The 22797-nt window shown below is 41.0% G+C and overlaps 1 protein-coding gene across 2 annotated transcripts; it reads right to left on the bottom strand.

Moving 5' to 3' along the window:
- Positions 1-8881: 8881 nt before the first annotated feature.
- rbm26 (RNA binding motif protein 26) lies at positions 8882-22494 on the bottom strand. Of its 2 annotated transcripts, none has more exons than XM_078246358.1 (22): positions 22014-22494; positions 21669-21787; positions 21411-21529; positions 21165-21256; positions 20809-21074; positions 19951-20226; positions 19590-19832; positions 18951-19091; positions 18669-18809; positions 18301-18409; positions 18010-18166; positions 16861-17052; positions 14447-14548; positions 14265-14333; positions 14067-14162; positions 13852-13926; positions 13204-13371; positions 12719-12823; positions 12425-12628; positions 10901-10987; positions 10581-10694; positions 8882-10010 (listed from the first exon to the last, which is right to left on the bottom strand). In XM_078246358.1, the coding sequence occupies exons 1-22, from the start codon at positions 22070-22072 to the stop codon at positions 9921-9923; spliced, it is 3024 nt and encodes a 1007-aa protein (XP_078102484.1). In that variant the 5' UTR covers positions 22073-22494; the 3' UTR covers positions 8882-9920. The 2 variants fall into 2 exon arrangements, with proteins under 2 accessions (XP_078102484.1, XP_078102493.1); XM_078246367.1 differs by having other exon boundaries at positions 14447-14545.
- Positions 22495-22797: the final 303 nt, after the last annotated feature.

Raw genomic sequence — 22797 nt, 5'->3', positions numbered from 1 at the left:
TGAATCCAAAAGGGACATATTAACAATTCTTAGCAGCAAAATATCCAATTTTGTTACAAATCATGCAGGTCTTTAAGTCAGGGTTATGTTCAGCTTTCACGGGACAATGGGTAGCAGTTATAAAAATGGGCTGTAAGCACGGAAGTGTGCTGCTCTTTCCCTAGGGCTTAGCAGAGACAGCCAACACACCATAGCCAGCCACATCTGACAACTTTCTTTTATTAATCTCATATTTTGCAGATTGGCGCCATATACATTTGACTTGTAAAACAGACTTAATTACAAGGGCCTGTAGCATGCAAGCCACACATCAAACAGTAAGTTACAGTAAAAGCCTATGATCTCAGTCGCCTTCTCTCTCTTTTTTTCTCTCCTCCCTTGCCTCCGCACACCAGAAACACTGATTATAAGGGACATTAAAAGGGAATTACAGTGAAACAATTTACACTTAATGTAGCAGTCATATGAACAGGGAAGAAGGATGGACAAAGATATAGCAATATTAATAATACATGCTTTAATTTAGCAGCTGGGAATGCATTGAGCAGGATCAAGGCACAGGGAAACACGGACAATGAAAGAAGAGTGGTAGAGAAGGGGGAAGCAGTGAGAGCAAGACAGCCGAAGGAAAAGAAGTGAGATGAGAGGCTGAATGACAAAGAAAGTGTAAAACAGCGTATAGAGGGTAAAAAGTGGAGGGAGGATGAGAATATGTTGCTGTGGGTTTTTCTGCGCACTGTGATTCATGGGCAGTAAATATGCAAAGCCTGATGGCCATAAGGCAATCAGAGGAGCGCCACTCATCTACATGTTGCACAGTGGGCTATAATCCATCTGAGGGGCAAGGAATAATGATACCAGGAAGCAGGAATAAGGGCAGGGTCTGTTTATTACCTCAGACAGATCCATAATGCATACAGATGTTAGGGAGGCATGCAGCAGCCTCTGGCCACAGCCAGAGATGACTCCATTGAAAAGTACCAACAGAAATGTTGTTTTTAGTGTAATGAAAGACAATCTGATTTAAGCACCTGTTAAGGCATTTAAGTTTTCTGTCATATAAAGTTTTAAAACAAGTGCTAGATCTGTAATGATCACTGACAGATAGAAGAAAAGCTGAGATGGACATAAAGTCTTGCACCTCAAAGGCAACAGTAAGGTCACCCATAAATGATATGTATATTGCAATATGGATGTACACTCATGTATAGGCAAATCAAAGGTTATAATTTGGTCAAAATATGCACATATAAGACTATCTTGGCTATCATTATGTCTAGACATGTATTGATAAAACCTACCACTGGCAATAAAACTATTATTTTACTTCTCGGTGTCATTGTTTTTATTTCTCTTTACTTGTAAAGAGACACACATAAACATACACAAGCTCTTAAACACAAAGGCCTGGATTTCCTGTCACCTCACAGAGGACATTAACACCAGGATCCTACTGGTGCTAGAGTAAGTAATAAATTGTGTTGAACATTGATAAACTAAAGCAATTACCTGCAGGGCAAGCAAGTCAGCTAATTTAAAGATACCAGGTTTGTTCATGCAGTGGGAGGCTCTGAATAGGCCCCAAGGGTGAAAGATGGCACCTTTATTACATCTGAGAGGTCAGCCTGGTAGCACTGTATTAGGATTGATCTTTTGATCCTTGCCTGGAACCCCCCATACTGTACCAACCCCATCTGGCTGAGAAAAAAACAGCTTATCTGGCACGAAGGGTTAACTCTGCTAGCCAGGCAGCCTAATTGAGCGCCACACATCTCAGCTACACAGCAGAAACAGGAACCAAGAGGGTCGTAACAAGCCAGGCATGACTTATTCACATAATAAACCAAGCAGATATCTAAATGAGCCATTGAGCTAGCCAGAGGGAGGGAGGCCATTAGGCCGCGTGGACTATGGGTACATATTTGTATATCTACAATTGCCCTATCATTTGCATATGTGGCTGGCTATAGACATGTTAGTCTGTGCTTGTACCCAGGGGCCTAATGACACAACAGAACAACTTTGTACTCATTCACAGTATCATAAACAAGTCAGAGCCACATTCCTTTAATTTAAACAAAAAGTGATGACAGAAGAATCAGTTAGGTTATATTGAAAACAAAGCTGTTGGAGACCTGCTTCATACCCACTGTTTAACCACTGGGGTGAAAACATCTGAGATATGAATAGTAAATAGAATTAATAGGAATATGAATAGGAATAGTTTAACATTGTGGGAAATGAGTTTATTTGTTTTCTTGCCGAGAGTTAGATGAGAAGTTGAAACCATTCTCACCTGTGTCCGTTAAATATGAGGCTACAGCCAGCCGCCGGTTATTTTAGCTTAGCATAAAGAATCTGAGAAACAGCTAGCCTGGTTCTGTCCGAATGTAACAAAATCCAACCACGACCACCTCTATAGATCACTGATGAACATATTATATCTTGTTTGTTTATTCAGTACAAAATCCAAAGTGTAAAAACAACGTGTGTGCCTGACTATTTCTTGGCCTGGAGCTGCTGCCATGTGCAGACTAAGAAAATTCTTTTGATGAATTCAAAAAGGCAAACGTGCAGAAAAAGCACTGATCCTGTGATTCTGCACTCATATTCATCTATGTAATGTTATGTTGTTCAGTTCAAACAAATAACACACCATTGTTTCTAATCAGTCTTGTGGTCAAAGGTCAGCCTTTAATGTGACCTCTGACGCATAATTAAATTGCCATCTTTAACCTCAGTTACAACCTGTCACAGAGCATTGGATTACATGCTGCAAATCACTCCACCAATCAATGACAGGAGCAAGGGCAGAGGGAGGGGCCTGCTGTGTCCAGTGGTGTCTGTACAGAGATTATCTTTAATGAAGTTGAACCGTACAGTGATCATGTTAGTGTAAAGCCTGATTAGATTCTGAATGATGTACAGCAATAACACACTCATCCTAACAGGATGAGTGTGTTATTGCTATTGCTAACTCGCCATGTCCAGTCCCATGACAAGTTTCCACTTTAGCTACAGTATTAGCCGTGCAAATTTAAGGGTGAAAGAAGCTACTCCAAACATGTCAGGTGAAAGCTACCTCTGGTCTGCAGATTTGGCTATTCACTCCCTTTTAGCTCTGTTTTTGGTCTCTACCAACTTTACCAATATCTGTCTCTTTAGCTGCTAAACCTTCCACTATGTTTACCAGCTAGTCCCTAACTGTGTCTGTCTGCTGGTTGGTGCTGAGGAGGTAGTGTGCAGTGGCTTTTTAGAGTTTTTTTCACTGTAAACAGCTGCCTGCTGTGGCCGAAAAACGCTGTGAGAGCAGTGAAAGTGAACCAAAACAGTAAAGTTGCTGGACAGCTAAACAATGAGCCGTCAGTGCTCCTTTTTTTACCATCCCTCTCGGGCCTTTCCCCTGTCCTGTGCACAAGCATGGACGGAATGTTGTGTGGCTCGGTCCAAGCCACTTTGTTTGTTTCCCATTTACAGAGCCAGGGCTGTGTATGAACACCAGTTCTTTTTGTCATAGCACACACAGAACGGAAAGCTAGCGGCCATTGAGGAGATATTTACTGAATTGGACAAAAAAAAAAAGTGTATTGGATTAGAATCGCAGACTCTACCTGTAAAGGATCTAAAACTACTTCCACTACTGGATTGTAGTGAGAATCAGTAATGTATACTGAGAAAAGAATAGCATCCCCTCCAAATAGTGCCCAAAAAAAGAAGGAAAAAATAAAAGAAGTTGTAAGTACAGTAGTGTATATTCCAGAAAGAAAAGGCAAAAGTCCAGGATATATTGGCTCCAAGCGTTGCTATGTTTTCAGTTGTAAACAGATTAGATGCAGCTGATTTATTGATGGCATTTCCCTGCCAGCAGGGTTACCTGGGCTATGCGGACAAGGTTAAAGGGCTTTGCTATGTCTAACACAGCAGTATTTCCCCACAAACTGAGGATGATGGAGAGGGGGTTTTAGAAGAAACTAGAGTGTTTTTGTCTTGCAGCTGAGTAATAACAAAAGGTTTCTTTTATGTAACACTACATTTTACGAGTGAAGCTTTTCAACTGAGGTTGCCTTTCTCACACAGGCACTAATTCCACACCAAAACTGCAGCTGCAGTTATAGAAATAAATGTGTCCCCAAACTCAAATGATCCTGAATGACTATGCTGATTATGATTTAGGGGCTGCTAGTTTTGTTTCAAACTGTGGATTGCTTTGTGGATGGGGGCCTGTGTTGTTTAAAGGGTTGTCGGGGTATAAATACTAAATTAATCATGCTTTGGCTCAACTTGCTAGGGACTGAAATTTGCTTATGGAGGCCCATGATCACATAAAATATTAATGACTTTACAGAGAACTGGCATTGTAGCAATGGGGGCAAAAGGCGTGTGAAAGCATAGAGCAGAGAACTGGGAGGGGTCATTGTGATTTGAGATCAGAAACACCTTCCTCATATCTTCACCTTAAATAGATAAGAGACACAGCAAGTGACCAACACTTTGTGTTAGGACATTATCCATCCATTAGGTTGAATTCTGTACGTATTATTCTACAAAATTGGTTAAAAGGTCATTGGTATTAATTGGCATGCAGCAATGTTTTTGCGTTGCAAAAATGCAGGGATGATATTCAAATGAATATGAATAAATACATTAAAAGTGTTTAATGTTATGCAGTTTCCTAGTTGTTGTATATCCATCTGACCGACTTCGTGAGCCCCCGAGGGCTTCTAAAAGAAACTACAATCGTTTTCACTGACAGACAGCAAATCTCCAAGCAAACAAAAGTACTTTAAATAAACAGATCTTTTTTTCCCAGTCGAACATACTTTCAATTTCATCTGCATACTTCATACACAAAAGAGAGAGAGAGAATACATTATTACAGCTCATTTCAAAATTTCATGCCATTTGTCTACTTGACACAAATCAGAAAGTAAAGATTTTTATAATGGATGACACAGATGCTGTAAACTTGTTAGCCCATATTTTCTGAGTTCACACAGAGCATATAAACATCCTCTGCCCACTGAGACACAAGGGGAGGCAGGCAGAGCGCTCAGACATTCCTGCATGCTGGTCACATCACCACTGAAGTGGCTCGAGACGACATGGGGCACAGTCCTACATTTTCTGTAACACAATTATTTGTCTAGCTGTTCCACAAATTGCTACTGAACAATTGTCAGGAAATATGGGTATTTGTGTCACTCAAACCAATTAACATGACATATAAAAGCTACAGGTTTGTGACACAACTACACAAGTGTGCAGGTAAAACTGCAACAGCTTGTTTGATCGCAAATGATGCTTGTGTGAGTTTGGTGGCACCACAGTAGGTAAATGAGACGACAGGAGGGGGCATTTAACACTCCCGTACCGAAAGACGGAGAAATGAGGGAAGGTATTTTTGGTGGTGGCACGGGGGAAAAGAGCTTAAATGATAAACAGCGGATTTTCTACAAGAGCAAATCTGATTTCTCACAATTATCTCTGCAAGCCTGACAGGGACCAGGGGTGGCCCAGGAACACCAAACTTGTGGACACTGATTGGGTTATTTGTCCTCTCTTAGTCGAGGCTGAGGGATCGTGAGAGGTGTTCTGTGGAGAGCCTCTGTGCAGGTGTATACCAACCCTTTACAGGAAGCAAAATCCCTTTTACCTAAACACAACGACTACACATTGTTACACTGTCACTGTGGTGGAATTTCCGGAAACACCATCTTGTGTTATGATGAGACTAAAGGGAAAGCATAGACAACATCAGGTCATTCCTAGGTCACAGGTCAGGGGACGTGAATACTCGGCCAGTCTCTAATAACCAAACCTGTTCATGTATAATTACTGTATGTACGTATAATGTCTCCACAGATTCAGTTGAATCCAGGCAGCTGTATGATAAGGGAATTTTTATCTCAGGACTGTCCTTTTGGAAGTCGGTGGGCCAGCCACACTTTAGCATACTTCCCAGGGAGAGCGATAGGCTGAACTAGGCTTTAGCATCTTGTTTAGGCGACTGCAATATCTTTGTTTACCTTAAAGGTTCAGCAAAACGTAACGCCTCCAGCATGAGTTTAAATACTCCTTCAGGAAGACAGGAACTTCAGAGAGTTGGGACGGCACTGCATAATAACACATTGTGGTAAAACTGTACTGCCTGCTTAATTGTCTCCTCAATTGAGTGTTCATTGACTGCTCCTGTGTAATTCATCAAGGTCTCCCGAACCTTCTTCACGTATGTGAAATGAGTTGTGCTGCTCCTGAGTTTTTCCTTAACAGTCAGGACTTACTGGGACACTTGCTATATAAAACAGAGCCATCATTTGTTATTAGTAACACCTGTGTTTTTCCTACTACATCAAGTCAAAATGTCTGCTGTAAAGGCCTATTGGAGAGATGACAGTTATAAAAGTGGTTTTATGTTACAAGAGTTGTACAATTAAAGTGACAAAAGATTGATGCCAGCACAAAACCATTAGGGTTGATGAAGGTACCCAACCTATAGAAGACATCCTGCATTGTCCCAGTGCCACAAACTGGCCTGGACATCCCAGAGCTCTTAATGACTACAGACCTGTGGCACTCACGTCACACGTCATGAAGACCTTTGAGACACTGGTTCTGCAACACCTGAGGACCCTGTTATTGGCTTTCCTGGGCCCACTGCCTTGTTGCATAGCAGCCAAATATCGGAGTGGAGGATGCCACCATCTTCCTGACACACAGGGCTCTTTCACACCTGGAGAAACAGGGAAGCACTGTGAGAGTCATGTTCTTTGACCTCTTCAGTGCTTTCAACACCATCCAGATGTGCCTTCTAAGGGATAAGCTTCTGGAGATGCAAATGCACCCTGACACTACATCCTGGATTATGGATAACCTTACTGGCTGGCCACAGTACTTCAGAGTTGATGGCTGTACCTCTGAGGTTGTGACTGGCAACACCAGTGCATCTCAGGGAACTGCTCTGGCACCATTCCTCTTCACACTCTATACCTCAGACTTCTAGTTTAAAGCAACACTAGAGAATTTTTTGTAACTTAAAATAATGTTTCAAAAAACGTTTCAGTGGTTCATCAATTCGTAACAGGGTGAACGCCACTTCTGCATTCACTTAGCAGCTCTCTACCGGCTGTAACTGCACTATGCAAGTTTACCAGATCGGGTAGCAGATCTGTAGTTCGAATGAGACATAATAGGACAATTCCGCTTCCAACCTGTAGGGGGACCGAAGCGGGAAAAAATCTCTAGTGTTGCTTTAACTCTGGTTTCTGCCACATCCAAAAGTTTTCCGTCTACTCCTCCATTGTTGGATGCATCAATGACGACAACGAGAGGGAGTACAGAGGACTGACAGAGAGCTTCATTACATGGTGCAACAACAATTACCTGAAGCTCAACATCAACAAGACCAAAGAGCTGGTGGTGGATTACCGCAGGAATAGGAGGTAGGCCTGCACGATAAATCGTTATAAAACCACGATCTCGATTCACCCCTGTTCGCGATTTAATTTTGAAATGACTTCGATTTATTTATTTTTTCACCTTCAATTAATTTATTGAAAGCATTTGACATTGACATTAACATGTTTTAATTATGTAAAGACATGTTCAAGGAGTTCAGATAGAGCCTGTATCAGGGCCATATTTAGTTCAATGTGTTATATGTCACAAGAAAGAAAGAAAGAAAGAAAGAAGGAAACATGGAGGACCACACGTATTCAAAATACAAATTTCAGGAACAGGAGTCTTCTTCTTCACCCAGAAAAAGAAAAAGGATATTGAAAAGAGCAAGAGACCGGCTTTTTGAAGCGTGAAGGCTACCGTAGCTGTAATACGTACTTTGAACTGAGTGGCGCGAGAGAGTTGATTGTGATATATGATCTCAACGCTAGATGGGAGAAATTCCTACACATTGGACCTTTAAAGCTTTAGTGCGTGACTTTTTGATATTAATGAACGTCCGTTACATTCAAGCCATTGCCAAATGAGTTGCTACAAAGCTAATTAAGACTATCAGCTCGACACAACGCTCTGTATTTCTCAGTATGGCTGTGTTCAGAATATTGTGTCGTCTGGCAACTTTCCTGCGCAGAAATGTGTTGTCACTATTTTTGGTAACGTACTGTACTTAAATGACCAGTTTGTACTTTCTTTTCTTTATTCATTGAGGACTCTATGTTTACAGGCTTGTGGTGATGCGCAATGTGCTATAGGTGCCAAAAAATAATCTATGTTTGGTACTGCCAATTTGTTTTGTTTTGTCATGGGTCATGTGTGCAATAAACATTACACTTCGTGAGAAAAAAAAGTCGTGGCAGAGAATCGTGACATCAATTCTAAGCTAAAAAAATTGTGATTTATATTTTTCCCTGAATCGTGCAGGCCTAATAGGAGGCCCCCTGTCCCAGTTACCATCCAAGGGGTTCAAATCAATAAAAAACTGGACTGGTCCCACAACACCGATGCCCTCTTCAAGAGACAGAGCAGACTTTTCTTCCTGAGGAGACTCAGATACTTCAGTGTGTGGAGAGGGGGGGACAACATGCAGCAAAGGGCTGCGGGTTGAACCTGAACCCAGGCCACTGCCAAGGACCCAGCCCACATGGGGAGCACACTCTACTGGGTGAACTAGGTCTCCCAACCTCATCGTACTGTTGATATATTCTTGTAATACTGTATTATACTATTGCACATGATAGATAGCCTACCATGTTACAGTATATCCATATTATATATTGATATGCTAGTCTGTTATATTGCCACACTTTAATATACTCTCCTATATACCGTTATATTGTACTATATTACGTTATTCTATACTGTACAGCGACTGCTGCAGGCACAAACACACATATTGCAGCAAATGAGAGACTGCACATTACTTAACTACAATTAAAAAGTATTTTAATACAGCCGCACTTAATTTAAAGACAAATACTGTTACAGTACATATAACATTACATTCTTAAATGTTGGAGAAAGAGTTGTAGCTGGATACTGCAGACAGCTCCTGTAACAAAAAGACAAATGTTCTTAGTTATTGTTGCATTTGTATTATCATATATATTTCTGTGAAACTATTCAGATTTTTGTTAGGCTAGGCAATACTTAATCTGATATGTTGAAATTTCTATTATGTCATGTTCTTACCTTGGCATGGAAATCAGTGCAATATATTAGGTTACCTTACCAATCCCAAAAAAAAAAGGATCAAAAAAAAAAAAAAGGGATAGAGTGAGATTTGAAAGAAGTAGGAATTTTGTAGGAAGTTTGCTCTTTAGGGGAAGAGGAAGATTTTTTTGTTATTTGAAATGGTCTTTTTACAGCTCTTTTAGGAGTGCTTTTTTTCTCACTGCCACATTTTCTGTTTTTCATCTTTTTTTTTTTCTTTTTTTTTTTGGCAGGATGTTTTTAGACCATTTCAATTCTTTATTTTTTGTACAATCCAAAGTAAAGCCAACAACTGAGAAGCCAAGCTTTCACACAAATCATTTAAATCCAGACATAAAATATTTACACATGAGCATTTAAACCAGTCAACCTAATACTATTCTGCAAAAGCTACAGTCTGTCATTCAGTTAACTTACAATACTGGCTTTGTATTCTTAAACAGAGTTCAACAAAGGTGTCTTTAAGTGATCAGCTGTCACATGTCCAGACAAACCATTTGTGTTTTGTGAACCGAAATAACAAAAAATACAGAACTATTTCTACATTAAGAGCATTAAAAAAATTCACCATTGTTGCATCTGGTATACACATTAAAATTAATTAAACTCGCACATGGTTGTTCTGCCAATTACACATTTGTGAGGAGGAAAAAAAAACATCTAGCCAAAGTAAAATGTGCCTTGATGGTTCATGAACAGGCATTGAAATCCGTCTTCCACACCAGCGCCACCTGGGATGAGCATCTGACTGATCTTCATCTGCGCCAGGAGCGAGGCTCGTTGTCGTCTTCTTCCTCATCATCGTCCTGCAGTAACGCGTCGTCACTCAGCGACTCTTCTGGGTACTGATAGGAGGAAAAAAAAACAACAACAACTTGAGATTCATGTTCTCTATAGATGATTAAAAAGTGAAGGAAAGGCAATTTTAGGTGGAAAGAGCTTTTATTTTGAGCATCATCCGCACTCAACTTGCAGCATTTATTTAAAAGGTCTCGAGAGGGACTACATTCTCAGCTCAAGAGTATCATGCAACAGATAGGCCAGCTGCTTAATGAAAGTATAAGTGGCCTTGCAAAAGCCACATGAAGGCAATCCTCGCTGTAATGTGTAATGGCTCCCTCTTGTGTTCTCAAAATGTAACACAACAAGAATTACGTTTAATAAGCTTTCCTCATATGGTATCTGAACAGAGATCGTCAACATATCTTCACGAAAGTGATTATTTCAATTTTGATTATTATTTTTATTCTAGGATCAATATTAGCACTGAAAGAAATATGATGGATCCTGCCTGATCACTCTCCTTAAGGTGCATCATCTTTATAGCCCCAAACACAGAATGAACAGTCTTGATCAGCTACCATAGATGCTTTAAAGAGAAACAAATATATGCACAGTGAAAAATGTCCACCAACCTCGTCCTCCTCTGGTTCTGCCTCATCAGCATCCGCAGTACTGAGAGTCGTGGCGGCCTTATGCCAGGCCAGGCGTAAAGTCTGGTTGTTAAACCTCACTCCATGAAGAGCCGCCTACAGGTGGGGAAAACCCAGAGAGCAGAACGGGAAAGCTTGATTAGAGGAGAAAGAGATCATGAAGTGTAAAAAGGTGGCAGGTTTTGGTGCTCCAGCTAAAGCAAAGTGCAAAATACCAGAGTCCAAATGGGAAATACCTTTTAATGTTGGATTCTTAAGAAACTCAAGAATATTTGAGTGCACATGGCTGGTAGTTGACTCACCTGTTCCGCCTCCGCTCTTGTCTTGTAAGTGATGACAGCAGACAGGTTGTTTTCATCAATCTGGCAATCTTCAATCTCTCCAAATTGCTTAAAAATTGTGAACACACAACATTTTGGTCACCTCACAAACTTATTTCTGTGCAATTCCAATTATTGTGCAGTTTCTTTTTCAATTACCAAACACATTTTATTAATTTTTTTATTTTATTATTTAAGTTTTTTTAATCTACAAGTTGCTTTTAATATTGCAGCTTCTTTGCCTCATTCCGACTGTTACATTTAATTTTGAGAATAGTATCATAGCTGTTACAATAAGCAGTAGTGGCAGTGTTTATACTCAAAACATACATCATGAGATGAAGATGAGATGGGTAGGACTTGACTAGCCTCGGCTTCTTTCTATCCATTTTTGAACGGTCTAGTGTTATGTTGAAATTATATATATATAAAATCTATTAATCAGTAAACATTTTACAAAAGCTTGCATGCTGCACATCTGGATGACTGTCGCGTGGAGTTTCTGACACCCTGTGTCTTGATCCGTTTTTCCTTCCATTTTTGTTCTGGTGGTTGAGGAGAGAATAGTCTCACATTGCCAGACCTTCCTCCACAGCGCAGCAGAGGAGGGTCTGGCTAGTCCACACAGCATTCCGGAATGGGAGAAAAATGTGCTCTGGTTAACTGGCATTTCGAAACCAATCACAGTCATCCCGTGCGGTGCTAAGCGCTGCACGGAGCCCCGGTGCACCTGGGAAATAGCCTCGGGAAGGATCTTGTTTTGGTGGAACATGTGTACGTTCAAAAGTCAGGGTTCATAAGCATTTTAACCATGACTTTTCGGCAAATTTCCATGACTATGTATTCCTGAAAATGTCAGTCGACATTATACAATAAGAATAAAAATCTGTGTTAAAGTTTACCCTCAGAGGTTTAACAATAAAATGAAGGACAATTTATGTGGTTCATAGTGGGATTTGTAATATCGCGCCCTGAATAGAACGGTGAGGTTAAGACGACGTGAAAATACATTTATTAATCACATATTATGATGCTGTGTTAAAAAAAAATTCCATGACTTTTCCAAAACTTTGTGGGTCTTTTTATGTTTCCAAAACCTTTCCAGGCCTGGAATTTGCATTTTTCAAATTCCATAACTTTTCAAAACGTATGAACCCTGAAAAGTTGTTTTAGAAAACTCAAATTGGACATATAGTCTAGCTAGCTGTCTGGATTTACCCTGCAGAGATCTTGACCATAGTACTCATGAATCCACCGGAATTTAGAATTCACAAAGAAAGCGGAAGGTAACGGACATCCGGCCGAAAAGGACATCCAGAACGTCGTGGATATAGACTATATCCAGACTGACCCGCAAGCACTGCATGCCCACCCCTATCATCAGTTATGCTAGCAGTAACAGTCCTCTGATCTCCCACCCACAGCTTCCTTCAAAAAAAGTCATATTGGTTTAATTGTGGATATCAAATCTCCTTTTCTCAGTAATGTAGTTATAGGCTAACTTACAGCAAAGTGTGGCAGCAGGTCTACATGGTCTGCCTCGGTGAAACCAGAAATCTCCATCGCCCGGGGTCGATAGTCCACGAACGCATGCATTGACACACCTCTTCCTCGTCCTCTGGAGCCCCTTCCCCGGGCCCTGAGAGCACCGCGGCCCCGAGCGTGGACCCCACGGCCTCGTCCTGGTGACAGGAGTCCCCTTTTAGCCGCCTGGGTAAAAACAGGGATGGAAAGAAGTCAAACAGAGTACAAATATCTGGCTGATAGCTTGAGGGACAGCTTTCTCTTTCAAGTCAATACCTCAATTTGCAGCTGGGTGTACTTGATCTTCAACAAAGCAGTGTCCTCTCCCGTCTGGGTCTTCTTGTACAGGTCCATCTCGGCATCCAGCAGCTCCTTCTGTGCCTGAACAAGTTAGCCACTCACATCAGGAAACTGATCAGGAACTAATAAGTCAAAGGGAACTGGATAGACCGAAAATCCGGTTGCCTTTGACTTCGTACTTTTAGATGAACATAAATGCAGAATGAAAGCGGGTTAAATAAAAACCTTGAGCTATAAACCTAATGCTGGTTACCTTCCACAAACTAAAACTCAAAGCAAAGCAGGGAAGCTTATGCATTACTGCTTGCAAAGGAGATATTCATACAGCAAGAGTGAGGTAAAACCGTGTGTGTGTGTGTGTGTGTGTGTGTGTGTGTGTGTGTGTGTGTGTGTGTGTGTGTGTGTGTGTGTGTGTGTGTGTGTGTGTTGCATGGATGGCACTAGCTGGGAGAAAGCACTACCTGGGCCTTGCTCTTGGCTGCGCGTAGTGGGTTGTTGCTGCCTGAGATTTCCTTCATCTCCTCTTGTAGTTTGGTGATGCTCTTGGTTAACATGCCCAACGTTTCCATGATCTTGGCTTTATCCTCTGCCTTCATTGCTTTGTTCTTCTCAAGTTTGGATATCAGGAGCTGCAGGGGATGGTAGCAGAAAAACAGAGCATTGTTTAAGTTGAAGTGTTGTTTGCGCCGCTTTAAAAGAATTATAAAACAAAACTGTCAGCCACAAGTCACACAGGGCAGGAGACAGTGTCAAATTTAATATTGTGATGGAAATATGGATCATTTTAGTTGTTTCGTTTTTAAGATGTTTTTGGGGGAAGAAACAAGATAGCAAGTTGACACATGATCATCAACCCTTTGACAGAGCTCACACAAAGCTCTCATACACTGTTGTTAAATCTACACAAACGAACCAAAGCAAAGCCCACTAAAGGGCTTGGGGCCTCATGTTGCCTTATGTTGTTTCAGTGGGGAGTCAGACCTCTTACAGCTCACACACTGACGTTTCTATTTAAATTTTGTATAGAGAGGTTGTGGAATCTAAATGCAGACAGGTGATTGGGACACTTGAATGTACAAGACATAGACCCCTAGTTCAGATTATTTTACCTTCTGTGTTTCAATGTGCTTCTCCAATATTTCCTGCTTCTTCTTCCTTACATCCTGCTGTAGTCTTAGAGCTTCCTGTGAAAGGAATTGTGCAAAATTATTAGGTACTGTGTTACGTTTTCAGTATGAGAATCCAAGTTGCTTGCTTCCCATTTCATTCTCCTATTGGGGCCTTGCTTCTGAATCTCGCCACTTCCCTCCATTTCTCTTCTCACCTGTTTCTTCTTCAGGGCTTCCACTGAGGTTTTGTGGGCTGCCTTCAGGGCAGCAGGATTGTACACCGTCTTTGTGAGGCCCAAGGACGAAAACACCTGAAAAGGGAGAAAAAAGGCCGCGCATAACATTTACAAGATTTAAAATAGGTTAGAAATTCAAAAAGAACAACAGTAATTCTGAACAGTGAGAACACTTACTTTTTCAACAGGAGCTGCTGGTTTGGCAGCGAAACCTAAACGGTCCTTTACCGACACCTTAGAGGAATTCTGCTCCAATGGGGGGGGAAAAAATACAGAATTTGCACCTCTTCTGCAGATTTTGACAGGCATATGCAAAAAAAAAAAAAAAGAACATTCTCAAGACCACCACCCACACACACCTGAGAGGCTACGCTGGAATCTTGGGAGGGCTCAGAGTTCGCAGTGAGCAGGGGTCCGAGGCGATCTTTGACAGACTGCTTAGGAGAGGCGGCTGAGGGCTGCTGAATGATAAAGGAGACGTTCATCACATTGTCTCGATAAATGCATCAGTGCATTTGAACATAAGCCACTGTCATACAATTCTGATGTTACGCTAGCAGTTGAATAGTTGTTTTGTTGTGACGAACTTAAGGTGCATCGGTACCATGTACTTTATTTACCGACTTCCTACGTCTTCTAGAATAACTCACAACACTCGGTGAAAGAAGTTCTCTGTACCGTTACCTAAATGTGGAGGTAGCATTGGCAATAGTGCAACTGCTTTATCCAAGTGGCAAAATGTGAAAGCCAGTGGTGTCTCAAGCCCAGTTTCACAAATAAACAAAAACACCCTTGAAGAGAAGATGGCTGTATGTTACTGCACAACAGTGCGTGAGCCATAAAAGAAGCCTCTTGGTTACATCAATGTATTCTGCATTTTTACTGATTTTTATCGTATTCTGTCATTAATGCGGAAGACGTTGGATCACAGCGGCTCACCAATCCTGTCGGTCTTTCCCTCTTTTCCAACTTTCTGTGTGTTTCATGTTTTATTCTTGAAATGCATAACAGGGCAAACGCTGCTGTGTCACATTTTATGATGGGACCACTTATTGCAGGGGATTCATCAGAATTAAAACTGAAATAGCATTGTTCCATCAACAGTACGGCTGCAGCTATCGATTATTTTAATAATCGAGTAGTCCACCGATTATTCCATCGATTAATCGGATAAGAAATACTTTTGTTTTATTGAAGAGCAATAATAAACAATAGTTTGGTTACATTTTCAGAAAAAGCTACATTTTTGCTGCCTACATTGCTTACAATATCATCTCTCAAAAAACTAAACCTATGAAGTGCATTTAAGTGCCATATTACATTGTAAAATTTTTAAAGAAAACATTTTCTGAAATGACATCAACCTCACACTAAGGCATACATTAAACATACATAAACATGACCTTAAGTTGTGCAACTTAACTTTTAGAACTACAAGTTTCATCCTGAGACTGATCTGTATATATGTGTATATGTAAATATTAATTATACTCAATCTATTTTAATTTATATATTTGATTACAATGCTACACAGCTCTGTTACACTTATGCTAGTAGATCGTTGATCAGCCGTTTCTCCCTAAAGAGAGAGAGTGGTGCGCAAAAATCAGCTGTTTTTCCGAAGGGATAGTCAACAAGTCGGCTCTTGAGAGCAAACTGTGGTCACTGCTACGTATTTTCTTGTCTTTGTTTTTGCTAGTTGTTGTTGTTTGGTGTAGTTCCATCGTCCATACAACTCCGTGATTTACTTTTGTCGGGTCCGCTTCGTGGAATGGATTTTAGAATTTTTTTGTATAAAGTTTTAAAAAAACGTCTTTTGCATGATTAAAATGTAAATAGGCTATACAATCTATTTCTTAACTGCTAATTAACTTGCTAGCCCTAACTTTGAACCAGCAAGTTGCGTTTTAAGCTCCTCTTTTGTTCTGCTTGTGGAGAGCTACGTGACTCATGAAACTTTATTGATGAGGACCGTCCGAGAGTACACCAGGCAGACACACAGCTGACAACCTGCAGGTGGAGGCGCTGGAGACAGGCTCGGACATGCACGCCGCGGGCCGCTGTGGACTTGTGTCAGTCCCACAAGCGGTTTCAGGAAAGTGGCTGCATGTGTCCAACAATGCACAGAACAGCAACACCAGTACAAGCCTACAGCTGTCCGCCAACACGGAGTGCGGAAAGTATGTTCAGAGCCTCCCGGACGGGTGAACTGAGACTCCGTTTCCTGCTTGTCGGTCAACGGTTAATGATCGGTTAAGATTTAATTTAATTGTGCTTTCTTTTGGAAGGCTGGCTGCCAAAAATCGCCACTTACTAGCTAATTAATTAGCCTGAATTAAACGCTAGCTATCAGTGAACAAAAGCTAGTGGCCGGTGTCTGGTGTGTTCGCCAGCGTTTCTGTGTGTGTGCGCGTGTCAGCCCACCCCCGCATTTGGTGACTGCCGAGTACGGATTACGGACCCTGCACAAGCGGTAGAATGTTTTTAAGGAGAAAGTAGGCCTATCAACAGAAATAAATTATTGAAATTATTGTCATGGGAAAAATACGTTGATAGCAGTTTCAGAATTTCAATTTCAAAAATAATATTCCAGCCTATCTCGAATGCAATTTAACTTGTTTCAAGAATCACATGAAATCAACGTGTTATTCACAAGTGCATCTTACTGGAAATATTGACCCAGGTGAATTCTAGCAATATTCTGTGTCAGTGATAAGGCAAATCATTTTAGAATAACCACGTTATGAGTGACAGATTTAAAATAAACTTTTACCATGGCTGGCTGTGGCTGAGGCTGCTGCTGTGATTGAGACTGGCCCTGTCCATCACTCCCATCGTCCCGAAACCAGTGCACCCTGATGAAGCGGTTGTTGAGAACAGCCTCTGTGCTTTGCATAGCCCGCTTGGCCTCGTCTGGAGAGGCAAACTGGATCAGTGCCCCCTCTGGGTCATTCTGGAAGGCCACCTGTCAAAAGAAATAATTATTATATAATATAGTTATATTAACAGCAGTGTACACATACTGTAAATCCTGCAGGTAACACTGGATGATTTTTTTTAAAAACTTTACCTCAACACTTTCATGTTATCAAATGAAGAGAAGAGCAACTTCATGATGTGATTTTCCCCTTCCCATCCCAAATATCACAGTAACTGTCCTTCAAAAACCAGTGCACGAGAGTGTTTGGAACAAGGTAGGTAGTTCATTTTAAAAGGATGCTTCTAGGTGGCTCGGATATTAGACTTTGCAAAAACTTTTTTTGACCTTTAGTTTCTGACCGAGATGTTCGGCTCCGATACTGCCTAAAATGCTGGTATCGGAAAGTACTGGAGTTTATGCACCGATCCGATACCACGTAATAAAGCCCTAAAGAAAAATCTACATTAAAGTAGTTTATGTTCTTTTTCCGTTACAACTGACGAATAAACTGCAGAATAAAAGAAAGTTCTGTGGCATTCATTGTTTAACCTGAGCCAGACCGACAACAAAGATAGAAATAATATCACATTCATACAGGGATAGTAGAATACAGTTGTTAAAACTGTAAAAAAATAAATAAAATATATGACACACTGGTATCGGCTCGATACTCTGTATCGGCCGATACGCAAGTTCAGGTATCGGAATCGGGAAGCAAAAAATGGTATCGGACCATATCTATTTATCAGATAGCTTATATAGCCCAATTTCGAAAGATCTAAATAAAATGTGTCTCAATTTTCGGACAGTACACAATAAACAATAATATAAACATAAACACATTAGGATTGATTTATATAATATTTATATATACACACACAGTCTCTTATTTATATTATTATAAATAATTATTTACATTTTTTTTTTTTTTTTACACATATCATTTATTGACTACCATCAAAGCTGTGATTTTCATATCTATAGCACCACATAGAGACTGACCTGTAGGTTAACAATGGTGCCAAACTTGCTGAAATGTTCATTGAGTTTGCTGATGTTGTTGAGCTCGGGGGGAATTTGTCGAACCAGCAGCTTGGTGTTAGGAGAGAATGGGACTCTTTTGTGGTAGCCCTGGTGGTTGGGGTTGTTAAAGTTGGGCCTGGACAGAGAAGATACATTGTTAAACAATTCAATGAGTGTGGTATCAAACATGGCTCTGTCAAAAGGTGCTTAACTGGGTTTAAAGGCAGCATATGACTTATTTTTTTATACTACAGGAAAAAGGCATCTTACTTGTCAAACCAAGGTTTCTTGGAGGGGAGGCCTCCATCATGGGAGACAGGTGGCCTCTTCCTCGAATCTGATTCCATAACAATCCTCATGCTGTTGTTTGGGATCTTGTCTGGTGAGAAACAAACACTGACTACAGGGCACACCACTCAAAAAGAGATCACAACTCTAGAGCAAGACTTTTAAACAGACAGCCAATATACAAATGCAGTAGCATGAACTGAATACTGGTATTCTCCTTGTTTGTGAAGCAACAACAGTCCATCACATTGGCCAAAGTACTAAGCATGCAAATGGTAGAATATAAAGTACATGGATGTTTTAAGACAATCTATTCAAAGCAAAAATGGTTCAGTTCATGTGAACAATACCTCTCGGTGGATGGTCCACCTCCCCCATTGTGAGGCCAATGAGGTTGGGTCTCTGGGCATTGACCCGATGGCGGTAGATCGGCCTGGAGGTATTGGTGATGCTGGGAGCCTCAGGATTGTACACATCTGTCTCATAGTTGTCTGGTCAGCAGAGAGAAGATACTTTAACTCATAAAACAGAAAGCTAAAAAGGTACAGTGATTGTTTTGTTTAAAATATATATATATATATATATATATAAAAACATAAATTTGTAACACCAAAAAGACAAACAACCATTACCGGAGGTGAAGCGTGGCACTGAGGGCTGAGGAAGGGAGGAGCGCATGCCAGAGGTGACGATGGTGGGAACCGAGCTGGTCATGGAATTGGGAGGAGCATCCATGCCCGACGGTTGCAGAGGAGGAAGCGGAGGAGGAGGACCTGTGTCAGACAGAGTTAAACCAACAGTTATAGAAGGAGAAGTTTAGACAAAACACCAACTAGTCCAACCAATTTTGTTAATCTGACCTGTGCTGAACTGGATATTATTCTAGCTGTTCACCAAGTAGGTAACTCATTTTCTTGCCATCTGTTTTTAAGATACTTTTTAGGTGAGCTTGCAGACATCCTTGTGTTGTATAGAAAATGTAACAGTTTGAAACAAGCCTATGTGGGTGTATTTCCTGTCCAATAATAGCAACAGCCAACGGGATGTAGGCTTGGACCTAAGCTGTCGCATAGCAACGCAATTCTGAAGAAACTATACATATATCTGTAATTATTCACACCCATTCTACGGTGCTTTTATATTTAATCCAATGTGGAATAAAAAATTTTAAAAAAAAGTATAATAACTACATTATTTATTATAATAAACTTAAACATAAAAAGTTTGGACGAATGGACGTTAGCAATTCAGAGAAATATCTGAATTCCTACCTGCAACAGGTGGAAGGCTGGGTGGAAGGGTGCCCGGTGGGGGCACAGGGGGGCGCAGGTTCACAGGTGGGGGGTTCATGAGAGGTGGTGGTGGTGGAAGACCTGGGGGCGGTGGTGGGTCCACACCTGGGATTGGTGGAGGTTGGAAGGGCAGCATATTGGGCAAATTGACATCCTCCACTACAACTGGGTCACTTCCATGGTCAAAAGGACACATGTCCCCTCTCATGCAAAAGCCCTTTTCTGGAAAAGATGGCAGAAACATGTAGAACATCAAACACACAGAACTACAAAAAAAGAAAAAGAAAACAGCCAATCTACATACTTTTAATGGAAACATGTTTAAATCAGCTTTTCTTACCATCATAGTCACGGCATCTCTTCCTCTGTTGAGGGGGTGGTCCCCTATTAAAAAGGCCACGATCCACAGGGTGCCCAGGGCGGAAGTCTGACCAACTCTCAGTGGTGTTGTTGCTATGATGAAGTGTGGGGGCGATGACTGTAATGGTGCTGCTCAGTGTTGGTACAGGGAAGTGTGAAGTGGTTGCAGTGGGTACCAGGGCTGGGGTGTAGCCATCCCCACTCTCTGGCCTGTCCACTCGATCATGCTCAAACTTCAACTTACCAGGATCTTGTTCTGCAAATAGGCAATTATGGTCATGTATTATAGTAAAAACAAAGGCATATATACCAGTGCAAAACTAGACTTGCACATTACAAAATTTTAAAACTTGTTTTCAGGGTATTTTTATCCTTAGTTGATCCATTTCAAAATATCCAGTTATTATGACCAGCTGTCTGAGATGCTATCACTATTGGGATGCATCAGTTCTAAATGCTCAATGCTGATAAGTCATCATATACAGTAATTGTATTGTAATTCATAAAATTATATATAATTCATAAACAAGAACAGTTAAATAATGCTAAAAAAAAAAAAACACACTAAATTAGACACATCCATCTCAGGAAACCATGAGATAAGAGATTTGTGTTCAAAAAGGTTCTTGGTCAGCTCTAATCTGATGGGGCGGACTTTAGAAAGGTCAGCAACAAACGGGATCACAGTTCAAATGGAGTGAATTTTGAGCAGACTGCAAGATGTAAAAGAGTGTCGTCATTGCTCTCTCCACAGAAAAACATTGGTTCAAAGTGATTCTGCTGGTGATCATGTGTATGCGGCCTTGGATCATTTTAGATCAATTGATAAGGTTCTTACCTGTACTCCTGCTTCCAGACCGAGTTCTGCTGTGTGACCGGCTCCTGCTGCGATCGCGATCCCTATCTCTGTCCCTGTCTCTATCCCTGTCCCTTTCTCTGTCGCGGTCTCGGATGTGATCTTTGCTCCAACTCCGGCTACGGCTACGACTGTAACTGCGACCTCTCCTGCGATTGTAGCGATCGCGGTATGAGTCCCTCCTTGGTGGAATGCGGTCATATTCCCTCTTCCTGGAGCGGTCGTCTCTCTTACGATCATCTCCTCTCCTAGACGTTTGGGTAAAAAGACATGATAATCAGTGAAAGAAAAAAAAAAAAAAGTTGAAAGAGAAAGTTGAAACAGGCAGTTGTGCAGACCTGATATCTCTGCTGTAACGTGAGCTTGATTGCGATGGGCTGTGATTCACTCGCCGAGGAAATTTCTTCTCTCGTTCGTCTTCCCGGTTTGTCTAAGCAAAGAAAAAAGTAACTTCAAATAAATGTTTTCAATCCAAGATGGCCACTGACATGAGAGGCCCTCCATAATGTTTAGTATTGTAAGTGCCATGTGATGGAACAACAGTATACTTTTAATAGTTTCCCTGTCCAATATAGGAAGATTACCTCATCTTTTTTCTGCTCATCTTTCTCAACTTTGATCAGAGGGGATGGTTGCTCTGGCTGCGGGAGGTAGTTTTTGTTGTTAATGGCTTCAAACAGCTTATCCACAAATGGCTGGGTCTCTAAAAAGAAGTTAATTGTGCAAATTGAAGATTATACAGTATATTAATACACAGATAAACAATAACACACGCTGGATGACATGACAAATGAAATAAGACTGCCAAAGTACATCTTTCATGAAGCAGGGGGATTAATTACCTTTCTGGAGAAATACATCCAACTGGTCTATGCACAGGGCTTTAAGTTCCTTTTCACTTTTGTCTTTCTTCACCAAAGCAACAACATACTTGGCGAGGGCAGAAGGATCAGCATCACAGCTGGAATTGTGCAGATAAAAACCATAAACCACACGGACATAGGAATAAATATATAAATGACAAATAGCCCAGAAAATAAGTTATCGGCAATGAATGTCGCCCTTACATTTCTGTGTTTTGTGTACGTTTCTAACAGTAGCTTGTGTAACTCAGACTGAGCTAGAATGGCTAAAGTTGATTTAAGGTAACAGCTCAGTCGCTAATAACTAACGTTAACGTTACTTACATAGGCTCGAGGGTTTCAGACAGCCAAGTTTTCAAGGCATCAAGGTTTTCAATGATCATTTTAGATATAGCCGAACTTTCCCTCCACCACGGCCAGAGTTAACGCTAGCTGGGGTGACGTTACTTATCTCTTTAAAATGATAGCCGACATTAGCTGGTGAAACTACCCCCCTTCAGTGGTATTTGGCTGTGGTGCTAAACGTTAGCTAGCTGAACAGCCGCGTTAACGTTAGGGAGCTTTTAGCTGAACTAGCATGCGTATTTCCAGGCCTCAAACGTGCTGCACGATTCCTTGACTCTTGTTAAGTATTTATAATGTAAATGCAAATTCGGCGAATCTGTTATTTCTCAACGTCCAAACAACTAAGCCTGAAGTTGTAAATTATTGTATCCGTTTAACTTAACGGAGCACCCACGCTGAACTTGCTACTTTATCGCCTCTCACTAGCTAACATGCCATGGCGACTATTTACTTCCGCCTGTGTTCTCGTTGGCAAAATATCGCGAGATGGTCTATACGCGTACCATCCATGGTCTCTGGACTCGGTCTGTACCATTGACTGTAAAATGAGTCTGTATCACTATGTACCAGGCATTGACATTGATACTACCGTAACTTCTATTTCTGTGGACTTGATCGTGAAACAACCATACGCTTGTTTTGGAGCTTTCCTTGTGCTGTTGTTTTTTACAAAGTGCTTCACAGTTGAGGATAAAGTAATCACAGCTCAAATTTAAACGTCAAACTCATAAATCATTTAAAATTAAGTTTATATACCGGTATG

The sequence above is a fragment of the Sander vitreus genome, chromosome 1 (assembly GCF_031162955.1).
Source record: "Sander vitreus isolate 19-12246 chromosome 1, sanVit1, whole genome shotgun sequence".
In the NCBI taxonomy this organism is placed as follows: Eukaryota; Metazoa; Chordata; class Actinopteri; order Perciformes; family Percidae; genus Sander; species Sander vitreus.
The sequence above is the reverse complement of the archived record's forward strand: the minus strand, read 5'-3'. Positions and strand labels throughout refer to the sequence as shown.

Bases quoted from the DNA above. Each gene is read 5' to 3' on its own strand.
- rbm26 (XM_078246358.1), bottom strand. From the start codon at position 22,072: ATGATCATTGAAAACCTTGATGCCTTGAAAACTTGGCTGTCTGAAACC. The intron at 13,372-13,851 runs GTAAAATAATCT...CATCCCCTGCAG, and splicing joins AGCACATTGAAACACAGAAG to CTCCTGATATCCAAACTTGA. The intron at 12,824-13,203 runs GTAGTGCTTTCT...TAACTTGTTCAG, and splicing joins CAGCCAAGAGCAAGGCCCAG to GCACAGAAGGAGCTGCTGGA.